At 42.1% G+C, this 13,464-nt stretch overlaps 1 protein-coding gene across 1 annotated transcript in view; it reads right to left on the reverse strand.

The window, feature by feature from the left end:
- Positions 1 to 2,610: 2,610 nt before the first annotated feature.
- LOC138962665 (degenerin-like protein unc-105) overlaps positions 2,611 to 13,464 on the reverse strand; it is a 20,218-nt gene continuing 9,364 nt past the window's right edge. The window contains exons 8-13 of the mRNA XM_070334570.1: positions 13,356 to 13,464; positions 13,075 to 13,210; positions 11,102 to 11,180; positions 9,731 to 9,868; positions 6,956 to 7,031; positions 2,611 to 4,638 (exon numbers count right to left, since the gene is read on the reverse strand). The exon at positions 13,356 to 13,464 is cut by the window's right edge and continues 8 nt beyond it. Of these exons, the coding sequence (XP_070190671.1) occupies positions 4,444 to 4,638; positions 6,956 to 7,031; positions 9,731 to 9,868; positions 11,102 to 11,180; positions 13,075 to 13,210; positions 13,356 to 13,464 (733 nt within the window). The 3' untranslated portion in view covers positions 2,611 to 4,443. The remainder of the gene's footprint in view (positions 4,639 to 6,955; positions 7,032 to 9,730; positions 9,869 to 11,101; positions 11,181 to 13,074; positions 13,211 to 13,355) is intronic.

Here is a 13,464-nt window from a genome sequence, read left to right on the forward strand (position 1 = left end):
CTGTCAGTAAAATTTGACTACATTTTTGCGAAGATGTGCTGTTTTTGAGATTTTGCGGACAAGGGAGGTGTTGTACCTTGTTTTGTTAGTTGTAGTTCCACACAGACTGGGAATTATTTCTTATTAATTCTCTTTTTTTTTTGTCTGTTCAATGCACATTGCAGGATGACGTAAAACGTTCATGTTACCCGAATAGGGAATCAGTGTACAATACCATTTACTGTTGTGAAAGAAAGTGTGTCAGAGAGAGAAAGAGAGAGAGACAGACAGACAGACAGACAGACAGACAGACGGACGGACGGACGGACGGACAGAAGTTGAAAGCTTCTGTGTAACATCAGACACAGATGTGAAAAGAGGGAGAGAGTAAATGTGTGCATGTGATTTGTTTAATGCAGAACACATCATTATTATTATAGTTGCTTTGTGTGTCAATACATGTAGCTGTATGGTTTATGATATTCATTACACTAATGCGACACGTTCTTAGCCGTCTGCACAAGACAAGTGTTCATTTTGTTGAACTGACATGCACCTCGTGTATTTTTTTTCTGGAGTCGTGCTCAATTGTGTCTTAAATGTATTGTGCTTTGACAATTTGCTCAATGAAAATGTTATGCTAAATGATATGAAGCAACTTTTGAATATCTTAATGAGGGGCGCAGTGGCCTAGTGGTAAGACGCCGGCCTCCCAAGCGGAAGGTCGTTGGTTCGAATCCAGGCCGCGGCCGCCTGGTGGGTTAAGGGTGGCGATTTTTCCGATCTCCCAGGTCAACTTATGTGCAGACCTGCTAGCGCCTTAACCCCCTTCGTGTGTACACGCAAGCACAAGACCAAGTGCGCACGGAAAATATCCTGTAATCCATGTCAGAGTTCGGTGGGTTATAGAATCACGAAAATAACCAGCATGCTTCCTCCGAAAGCGGCGTATGGCTGCCTAAAATGGCGGGGTTAAAACGGTCATACACGTACAAATCCACTTGTGCAAAAGCACGAGTGAACGTGGCAGTTTCAGCCCATAAACGCAGAAGAAGAAGAAGAAGAAGAAGAAGAAGAAGAATATCTTAATCTGATCTTATCTCTCACTACTCTTTCAATTGAATTGCCGACGTACAGGCGTGTTGCTAATTGCTCGTACAGTCGGAATTATTTTCATACTGCACAACAGATTCTTGCAATAGCATTACGACTTAACTTTTTTAAATTTTTTGGGTCACTGCTGAAAGACAATGGTGGGTTTTTTAACAGACACCAAAAAAAAACCCACCCCACTCCCGTTTTTATGCAATGACACAATTGACATTTGCCTTAATCGGAATGGCGTATCACATGAAGTACGCAAGATAGCCATACAAACTAACCCGTTCTGGAAGGATAATTGATGGGACTTTCTTCCCGCGTGTGAACAGTTGATGAATTTCTTGCAATTCTGATTTTGTGCCGTTTTTTGGTCGGGTCGATTTTGGGTGTGCTCTCATTTGAGAAGATGTCATGTGATTCCTGTGTCAGATGGCCAAGTCAAATGGCTTTAAGTTCATAGAATGGTTGTGTGAAATAACACGGACATGACCACTTTGCTTGAGGTACAAAAAGTGTCGCAACCTTTTTTTTATTTATTTTTTTTTTTTTTTTTTTTTGTACACTAGCTTGTATTCTTTTTTTGTTCTCAAAAGCTCCTCTGCTTGTCAGATAATGTTCACTCAGTTTCTACTTTCTACCACAAATTTGATCTACTTCATTGTTGTCTTAAAAAAATAATAATGTTTATATGATGATGCTGTTTTTATCAAATAAACTGTCACTTCGCACTGAAAACACCACGTTAGTTGTGCTTGTATTACTTTTGACAATTTAACTTGATAACTGGCCTAGCTCACCTCGCTGTAGTGGTTGTATATGTTATTTTGACCTTTTGAATATTTGTTTAGATTCATTCATATGCAGAAGCTTTCTTGAATGTACATGCTCGCACACGGCGCTAACACGAATGTGTACACGTATACCAACACACAAATGCTCTCTCTCTCTCTCTCTCTCTCTCTCTCTCTCTCTCTCTCTCTTGTAGTTGAGGATGTATTTGATGAGGCACCAGCCATCCCCTGTACATACCCATACATGTATGTATTGTGCGTGTGTGTTTGTGTATGTGTGTGTGTGTGAGTGTGTGTTTGTGAGAGAAGGAGAGAAAGTCAGAGTGTGTGTATGTGTGTGAGAGTGGGTGAGAGAGAGAGAGAGAGAGGGGGGAGGGCTGTCATGTTTGATATATGTACCGGTTGTAACGGGTCAGTTGGCCTAAACAATAAACTTTCTGAGTTCTCTCTCTCTCTCTCTCTCTCTCTCTCTCTCTCTCTCTCTCTCTCACACACACACACACACACACACACACACACACACACACACACACACACCGTATGTTTGCACAAACACGAACATACTGACACCAACTCGTCTATACGAATGTGTTAAAAAGGCTTACCCCGCTTCTTGAAAAGCGTAAGGTAATCTTCTCATGTAAAGCCTTGTCGTCACTTATACACTAACATTCCAAGCGAGCGCCAGTATGTTTGTTAAAGAGAAATAAATACGTGGAAACAAGTTTCTTTTCCGCAGACTAGCTGGGTTTTTTATTACAACACTTATCATACTCCATGAAAAAATAAAATACAAGCCTGCACAGAAATATGGCACACAAAATGCCCATTAAAGGCGAAGAAGATACTACAAAACTCTGGACCCATCTCAAAACAGACGGGTCAATAATTGCTGTTCAAAAAGTGAAAACAATAAATAACACACACAAAAATTACAGCTTTCGTAAAATATTCAAGTTGCACTGAACTGAAAACAAGCACTTCCATGCTGCTTACTGGTTTAATCAGAACTTTATTCAGTTAAAGTATTCTGACGTAAAAAATATGACATAGGGGATCCGAACTCAAGCATACAGCTTATATTAACGAATCCAAGAGGAAACATAAAAGAAGTAAACACGATGGCGGACATAAAATCAAGATACGAATTTGAGAATATATGCTGCTGGTTGTTCGGCCGCCTAAAGTTTTCTAATGCAAATGCATGACTACAAATTAAATGTAATTTCATTCTGGAAAACAGAAGGAACATTACGGATTTACGCAATCGCTTCTGTCTCTCCATTTGGCTACAAAATTAAACTAGCTGCTTTGCGCATCTTCCAAACAAATTTCAAACGCTGTCCTAGACTCGAACCAATCTGGATCTTCCGTCGGTGTCACCTGTCCACGCCAGCAAAGACACAATCGTGACAGTTGCGCTAATCTTTGTCAATGACGAAAACATCTTTTTTAATTTTAATTTTTAATTTTTTAATTTCTAATTTTTTAATTTTTATTTTTTTAATTTTTAATTTTTTAGATGTATCTTTATTAGCCTTACTATGCTTGCCACGCCACATATTTCAAATTTCACTTGCCCTTGCACATATGCATTACGAGACACCGACATTTTCTGCGCATCAGGGAAGTTTCAGCCTTGGAACGCAAAACATCCCTGCAGAAAACCCATGCAACAGTTCAAAGTCCCCCCAAAAATCCACCCTGAGACAGACCTAGTTAATTGAAACGATGACATGCCTGCTAAACAATAATCATAATGGAACATTTATATAGCGCTTCCTCACAGCTTGAAGCGCTTTACAAATTCAATTAAACAACAACAGAATAGCCTATATACAATTTATACAATTTGCATTAATAATGTCTCAAATAAAAAGGGAAAATACATATAATATAAAAACAAATTAAACATAATAATATAAAAGGCCTATTATGTTACTTTATTGTTAATAGATTGATTAATGTTCCGTGTTGTTCAATTAAGGAAGGATGTAAAAAAAAAACCCACAATAGTAGTAGGCCTACATGCTTATTGTATTGTATTGTATGGGGAGATTTATATAGCGCTTGACGTTCTCTAAGCGCTTTACATATTAATTTGTGCCGTGTGAGATGGAATTTTTTACACAATATATCACGCATTCACATCGGCCAGCAAACCTCAAGCCTATTAGGGCGAGCATTCACCTTTCACGGCCTTTATTCCAAGTCACACGGGTATTTGGTGGACATTTTTATCTATGCCTATACAATTTTGCCAGGAAAGACCCTTTTGTCAATCGTGGGATCTTTAACGTGCACACCCCAATGTAGTGTACACGAAGGGACCTCGGTTTTTCGTCTCATCCGAAAGACTAGCACTTGAACCCACCACCTAGGTTAGGAAAGGGGGGAGAAAATTGCTGACGCCCTGACCCAGGGTCGAACTCGCAACCTCTCGCTTCCGAGGCAAGTGCGTTTACCACTCGGCCACCGAGACCTGTTATTCTTGTTAAGAAATATAAATTCAGTGCATTGCAATTGAATTTGCTAAATATTAGCCAGGGCAATGTTTAAATTACTGTTTAAATTACACGTGTACCTCGTTGATCTTTTCCCCGCTGTTCATGAGAACTCGCCCAAGGTTGTTACCGGTGTGACGTAGTTTCCTGATGACGTGTCGGATGACGATACACACCAGTTCCAAAAACTCCACGGCAGTAAGAAGAGAGAATCCGAGCCACAGACCAAGCTGTCCTCCGAGGTCTGACAGCAGTCTGTACCACTGTAACATCGAAAAACAAAACACTATCTCTGACAGCAGTCTGTACCACTGTAACACGACACAACAAAACACTATCTCTGACAGCAGTCTGTACCACTGTAACACCACACAACAAAACACTATCTCTGACAGCAGTCTGTACCACTGTAACACGACAAAACAAAACACTATCTCTGACAGCAGTCTGTACCACTGTAACACGACAAAACAAAACACTATCTCTGACAGCAGTTTGTACCACTGTACCCCCCGAAAAAAAAACAACACTATCTCTGAGAGCACTCTGTACGACTGTAACACCACACAACAAAACACTATCTCTGACAGCAGTGTGTACCACTGTAACACCGCAAAACAAAACACTATCTCTGACAGCACTCTGTACGACTGTAACACCGCAAAACAAAATACTATCTCTGACAGCAGTCTGAACCACTGTAACGCCGCAAAACAAAACACTATCTTTGACAGCACTATGTACCACTGTAACACCGCAAAACAAAACACTATCTCTGACAGCACTCGGTACCACTGTAACGCCGCAAAACAAAACACTATCTCTGACAGCACTCTGTACCACTGTAACACCGCAAAACAAAACACTATCTCTGACAGCACTCTGTACCACTGTAACACCGCAAAACAAAACACTATCTCTGACAGCACTCTGTACCACTGTAACACCGCAAAACAAAACACTATCTCTGACAGCAGTCTGTACCACTGTAACACCGCAAAACAAAACACTATCTCTGAGAGCACTCTGTACCACTGTAACACCGCAAAACAAAACACTATCTCTGAGAGCACTCTGTACCACTGTAACACCGCAAAACAAAACACTATCTCTGACAGCAGTCTGTACCACTGTAACACCGCAAAACAAAACACTATCTCTGACAGTACTCTGCACCACTGTAACACCGCAAAACAAAACACTATCTCTGACAGCACTCTGTACCACTGTAACACCGCAAAACAAAACACTATCTTTGACAGCATGCAGTCTGTACCACTGTAACACCGCAAAACAAAATACTATCTCTGACAGCAGTCTGAACCACTGTAACGCCGCAAAACAAAACACTATCTCTGACAGCATGCAGTCTGTACCACTGTAACACCGCAAAACAAAACACTATCTCTGACAGCAGTCTGTACCACTGTAACACGACAAAACAAAACACTATCTTTGACAGCAGTCTGTACCACTGTAACACGACAAAACAAAACACCATCTCTGACAGCACTCTGTACCACTGTAACACCGCAAAACAAAACACTATCTCTGACAGCAGTCTGTACCACACACTATAACACCGCAAAACAAAACACTATCTTTGACAGCAGTCTGTACCACTGTAACACCACACAACAAAACACTATCTCTGACAGCACTCTGTACCACTGTAACACCACACAACAAAACACTATCTCTGACAGCAGTCTGTACCACTGTAACACGACACAACAAAACACTATCTCTGACAGCACTCTGTACCACTGTAACACGACACAACAAAACACTATCTCTGACAGCAGTCTGTACCACTGTAACACGACACAACAAAACACTATCTCTGACAGCACTCTGTACCACTGTAACACCACACAACAAAACACTATCTCTGACAGCAGTCTGTACCACTGTAACACGACACAACAAAACACTATCTCTGACAGCACTCTGTACCACTGTAACACCACACAACAAAACACTATCTCTGACAGCAGTCTGTACCACTGTAACACGACACAACAAAACACTATCTCTGACAGCACTCTGTACCACTGTAACACGACACAACAAAACACTATCTCTGACAGCAGTCTGTACCACTGTAACACGACACAACAAAACACTATCTCTGACAGCACTCTGTACCACTGTAACACCACACAACAAAATACTATCTCTGACAGCAGTCTGTACCACTGTAACACGACACAACAAAACACTATCTCTGACAGCACTCTGTACCACTGTAACACCACACAACAAAACACTATCTCTGACAGCAGTCTGTACCACTGTAACACGACACAACAAAACACTATCTCTGACAGCAGTCTGTACCACTGTAACACCGCAAAACAAAACACTATCTCTGATACACGCTCACACGCGCGCACACACACACACACACAAAACACACACACTCATTCACTCACACACACACACACAGACACACACACACACACACACACACACACACACACACACACACACACACATTCACTCACACCCATACACACACAGACACACACACACACAGACACACACATACACACACAAACAGTGACACAGATTACTCACGTTGTATGCAGGCTCGGTTTCGATACGCTCGTAGTTGAGCTGTTTGTAGTAGATGTGCACCTTGGCAAGGTTCTTCCTGAAAACGAAATTAACAATCATGACAGGTGGTTCTGGCACAGATAATAACCGAACGGAGAAAGAGAGAAAAAGGTCATTTTTATCGATGTAACATAAAATCGATAGGTCGTTTACAGAGGGGAAAAGGTAATCTTTATCGGTGTAACATACAATTGATAGGTCGTTTACAGAGGGGAAAAGGTCATCTTTATAGGTGTAACATAAAATTGATAGGTCGTTTACAGAGGGGAAAAGGTCATCTTTATAGGTGTAACATAAAATCGATAGGTCGTTTACAGAGGGGAAAAGGTCATCTTTATCGGTGTAACATAAAATCGATAGGTCGTTTACAGAGGGGAAAAGGTCATTTTATGGGTGTAACATAAAATCGATAGGTCGTTTACAGAGGGGAAAAGGTCATCTTTAACGATGTAACATAAAATCGATAGGTCGTTTACAGAGGGGAAAAGCTCATTTTTATCGGTGCAACATAAAATCGATAGGTAGCTTACACATGGGAAAAGGTCATTTTATGGGTGTCACATAAAATCAATAGGTCGTTTTTAGCTCCGATGAATCGAGGCAGCATTTTATCTCCGTCTATGTTAATGCAATAACAATCGAGAGAACTTTACTTTTGCGTAACGCTGCAGTGTTTATTTCAATCTGTAAGCGGTCGATTCTGGTCAAACCTGTACAGAAGAATTCCAACACAATTCTATAAGAAGAAAACACAGTTGTTAAAATGGGGAGTCACTCCACCGACCACTAGCTAGTCGTTCCAAAAGTTAAAGATATGCGATACCAACACATGCGCAGGTATGATCGACTTATAGTCATTGAGACAAACTCTATTCTCGAAACTCTTGTCATTTCCAGGGGAGACACACGTAAAAAGGGACAGACATTTTACGTGATGACATTATTCACATTGTGCTAGCTTCTCGAACTATATACCGCTTTTTACGTCAGAGATTTGACATCAGGAGAGAGAGTCAAGTTTAACCGTTGTCGTATCTTAACCAGTAGGGGAGACCGGGGCTAGTCCGCCTACTTTTATGCTTTTGGTAGCATAACTGGCGAGTTTGATGAACTAGAAGACTGATTTTTTATTTTACATCAAGACAAATGTGTAGCTGATATCAATGTGCAGACAGTTTTTATGTGCGCATGAACATTTGTTGTACATACTGCTTTAAGTAGACCTACCCTAACGTAGGCGAACTTGCCCCAAGTCGGGGTAAGTCCGCCTACAGGGTGGGGCAAGTCCGCCGCTCTCATCCCATAGTAGGTACAAGACTAGTAGTGGGCAAGCTTTATACACACACGCACGCACGCACACACAGTCAGTCAAACAAGCACCCGATCAGTGGGAAAGCTTTTTTAATTCCCTTAAATATTTAGGTTCAAAAATGCCAATGACAAAATACAAAAGAATGTCGAAAGAATGTAACACAAATCGGCGTCAGTCTTTTTTAGACATGAATCTGCAATCTTTACCATCGAGAATAGATGGAGTCACAATCAGAGTCACAGTTATGGCAGATGTAAACTGGACTGTTCCCCACACCTGCACATTCTTCATGGCGAACATGCCCCATGACAAATAGGCGGACTTGCCCCCGCACGGGCAGGCAACTCTAGTGCCAGATAGCGAGCACAACATGGGAAGGAAGAAGCAAAACTTTCGTCAGAACTCGACCTTAATTAATGCACTTTCACTCGACACCAAGACTAAGTATTTGTTCTCAGAGGTAATGCATCAAAACCTAAGTCAACTGCTATGCAGTCATGTTACAAAAATGAAGAAAAACACTTTTTTGTGATCTGTACTCACGATATATGGGCGCGCAACCTCTGAACTTCTGCAGGATATGGCGGGAAGTAGGGACACCATTCTCACATGGTGTGAAAGACTAAAAGGTGGCAAACGTAAGAATAAACAGACAAAGACGGATGTGCCCCGGGGGCGGACTAGCCCCGGTCTCCCCTAATGCGTGAATGAATGACCGATGACATTAACCTGGCGTAAAGTAAAACCTTGCGAAGTATTTTACCGAACATTTTGTGCCGAACCTTCGTGCAACGAGCTTCGTGAAAATGACTTCTTCTTCCAGGCGTAATTAAAGACAAACGTCACCGATTCAACAAACAAAGGCGTCTCTTCTAAACTAAAAATTCTCTGACGTCAAAAGCAAAACAAAGTTCGAGATGACGTCATGGTGCGAATACTTGCGTCAAGTAAACATTTCTGTCGCTTCTCCAGCATGTCTCTCAGAAATCGACATAGAATTTTGAGAACAAAGTTTGTCTCGGTGACTTCGTCATATTAGCAAGGGGAAACAATTTGCAATGTCCCCGCTATGCTGTGCATGTATCAATATCGTAAATCATTAAATGTCGAGCTTAATGACAAGCGATAACGACTGAACAAACCAAGACTTCTCTTCTTGACCATGTATTCCAAAGTGACATCTCTTACGCCGAAAGCGAAAAAAAGTTTGAGAAAACGTCATAATGCGAAGCATGACGTCACGTAAAACAGTGTGTTTCTTCTCCCAGAAACTGAGAGAGAATTTCGAACAAGAAGTTTGTCTCGGTGATTTCGTCATAATTATCAGCAGAAGAAAATGACTCATAAGGTTACCGCCAGGCTGTGCATGTATCGGTATCGTCTATCATTAAATCAATGCAAAAAGCTGTCAGAGTGACCCTGACCTGAAGAAGGTGACGTCGGTCTGGTTGTAGCCCTCCAGCAGGACCTTGGGCAGCATGTGCAGCTTGTTCTGAAGCTCCCCCAGGGAGGCTTCTGACGGCCACACCCCCATCGACACCTCCTCCGTGAACGTCGTCTCCCTGTTCAGTGCAAATAATCGGCTCACTGATCGCCGCTCAGGGCACCCCATGATACGTAACGTAAATTTAGTGCCTCCCGGTGTAACACCCCGTTCTGACCCCCACCTGGAAGTGGCCCCCGGGGGACACTTTGAGACAGAGGCAGAGAGAGAGAGAGAGAGAGAGAGAGAGAGAGAGAGAGAGAGAGAGAGACAGACAGACAGACAGAGACAGACAGACAGACAGACAGACGGACATACATACAGACAGACAGACAGACGGACGGACGGACGGACATACAAACAGACAGACAGACAGACAGACAAACAAACAGACAGACAGACAGACAGAGACGGACAGAGACAGACAGAGACGGACAGAGACAGACAGGCAGACAGAGACAGACAAGGAGAGAGACAGACAGACAGAAGCAAACAGACAGACAAACAAAAAGAGAGACAGACAGAGACAGAGGCCGAGAGCCTGACGAACGGACGGATCGAGACAGAGACAGGACAGAGCGCGCATAAAAAAAGCCTTGGCCTTTCCTCCTTGTCAATCAGGTAAAACCAAGCATACTAAATTCTGACACGCAAACATAATAATTATATAAAGGGAAATTATAGATTTGCAAAGACATAAGGATTCTAATATTTCACATGATGTTTGTTGAATGGTTTGACGGGCGAAACAATAGAACGCAGCAGCAGAAAAATTACTATCGTGTCAGTCTGAGCTTAAACGAAAAACACGATTGTAATAAAAAGCATTTATCCTACAAACGTGACAGAGAGACCACCCATTAGGCAAATAAACCATATAAACGTGTGTATATCATGTAAATGAGGTCAAGCGATGTGATTGGCTTTGTATGCGGAACTATTTTTGCAACAGAATGACAACTTCAAAGAGCTGTTCTGATGAGATTTCAATGACAATGGAGAGTGTTCTGAGCGAGGGACTGTGCAACGACCTCTTTACTGGGCCAACATTTCACAAACTTCACCAAACGACAAATGAGTCGATGATGCAGTGCAAAAACAGTGCAAAAACACACTCCAGAACACACACACACGCACACACACACACACACACACACACACACACACACACACACACACACACACACACACACACACACACACACGCACACACACACACACACACACACACACACACACACACACACAACACACGGGTATACGTGGGAGTTTCAGCCCACGAACGCAGCTGAAGAAGAATAAGGTGACTTACTGGCAAGCAGGCAGGCACTCGTCTTCACAGCCCGACACGCCCCTCTCAAAGTCATCGTTGACTCTCACCAGGCAGCGGACTGGGGGGAAAAGAAGAATAGGGATTCGGTCATTGTTTGAATTGAAGACAGAAGATACCAAGGCTTGACCTGCAGTATGACTATGAGAGGGAGAGGCTTCCCAAAAGAGGCAGGGATAAGCTTACGAATTAAAAGCCGCGATGGTTCCAGATATCAAACGAACACCCTGATTGGCTTTTACTTTGACAATCCACGTTTCACCGGAAGCTCAAACCTATTCACTGCTTGGATTCGTCACATATGAACATCGTTTTTGTTACCCAGATCGTTATGAATGAAAACTCCTGAAATTGATGACAAATTCATATAATGGTCTCATAACATATTTTGTTTATACAGTAGAACTCTCCCTTTTAAGACCTTCAAAAATCAGAGAAAATCAGAGAAAGTCAGAGAAAATCAGAGAAAATCAGAGAAAATCAGAGAAAGTCAGAGAAAATCAGAGAAAGTCAGAGAAAATCAGAGAAAATCAGAGAAAATCAGAGAAAGTCAGAGAAAGTCAGAGAAAATCAGAGAAAATCAGAGAAAATAAGAGAAAGTCAGAGAAAATCAGAGAAAGTCAGAGAAAGTCAGAGAAAATCAGAGAAAGTCAGAGAAAATCAAAGAAAGTCAGAGAAAATCAGAGAAAATCAGAGAAAGTCAGACAAAATCAGAGAAAATCAGAGAAAATCAGAAAAAGTCAGAGAAAATCAGAGAAAATCAGAGAAAGTCAGACAAAATCAGAGAAAATCAGAGAAAGTCAGAGAAAATCAGAGAAAGTCAGAGAAAATCAGAGAAAGTCAGAGAAAATCAGAGAAAATCAGAGAAAATCAGAGAAAGTCAGAGAAAATCAGAGAAAGTAAGAGAAAATCAAAGAAAGTCAGAGAAAATCAGAGAAAGTCAGAGAAAATCAGAGAAAGTCAGAAAAAGTCAGAGAAAATCAGAGAAAGTCAGAGAAAGTCAGAGAAAATCAGAGAAAGTAAGAGAAAATCAAAGAAAGTCAGAGAAAATCAGAGAAATCAGAGAAAATCAGAGAAAGTCAGAGAAAGTCAGAGAAAATCAGAGAAAGTCAGAGAAAATCAGAGAAAATCAGAGAAAGTCAGAGAAAATCAGAGAAAATCAGAAAAAGTCAGAGAAAATCAGAGAAAATCAGAGAAAATCAGAGAAAAACAGAGAAAGTCAGAGAAAATCAGAGAAAGTCAGAGAAAATCAGAGAAAGTCAGAGAAAATCAGAGAAAATCAGAGAAAGTCAGAGAAAGTCAGAGAAAATCAGGCCTTTAAGAGGAGAGAGTCTTCTTCTTCTTCTGCGTTCGTGGGCTGAAACTCCCACGTACACTCGTGTTTTGCACGAGTGGAATTTTACGTGTATGACCGTTTTTACCCCACCATTTAGGCAGCCATACGCCGCTTTCGGAGGAAGCATGCTGGGTATTTTCGTGTTTCTATAACCCACCGAACTCTGACATGGATTACAGGATCTTTTTCGTGCGCACTTGGTCTTGTGCTTGCGTGTACACACGGGGGTGTTCGGACACCGAGGAGAGTCTGCACACAAAGTTGACTCTGAGAAATAAATCTCTCGCCGAACGTGGGGACGAACTCACGCTGACAGCGGCCAACTGGATACAAATCCAGCGCGCTACCGACTGAGCTACATCCCCGCCCCGAGAGTCTTAAAAACGGGGGCTTATGTACAGATATCATGAACAGAAAGTCTGAGAAAACAGGGTGTGAAAAAGGAGTAAGTCTTAAAATGGGGGGGAAAATCAGGTCTTAAAAAAGAGGGAGTCTTAAAACAGAGGTTAATTTACAGATATTATGCACAGAAAGTCTGAGAAAACAGGGTCTTAAAAAGGAGGAAGTCTTAAATTCAGGGGGGGGGGGGTCCTTAAAAGGGGGGTTGCAGTGTACTTACTCTGCTTCTCCTGCAGACAAAAGGACACACTGGTGGCGCCCAAGATTGCCAGACTCCTCTCCAGACAGGGGTAGTCCAGGTCACAGCACTCACACGTCTCGATCACTTTGCGCTGGTAGCACGTGCGTTGACAGGCCTGTGCACAGAGCGAACCGTCTGCTTAGCGTCATCATCATCATCATTGTCGTCGTCGTCGTCGTCATCATCATCATCATCATCAACGCCGCCACCACCTCTCGCTCCTTCTTTGGCCTTAGTATTCACAGAATCTTTGCACCCACCTTGCCGGAGTATCCCACTTCGTAGGGCGGCATGGCGTACATATTGACTTCCAGGTTCTCCTTTTTCCCGTAGTTCCGGCACTTGCCGTAGGGTGGCGGCGACCGTTTT

Source organism: Littorina saxatilis, linkage group LG3, assembly GCF_037325665.1.
Source record: "Littorina saxatilis isolate snail1 linkage group LG3, US_GU_Lsax_2.0, whole genome shotgun sequence".
NCBI lineage: Eukaryota > Metazoa > Mollusca > Gastropoda > Littorinimorpha > Littorinidae > Littorina > Littorina saxatilis.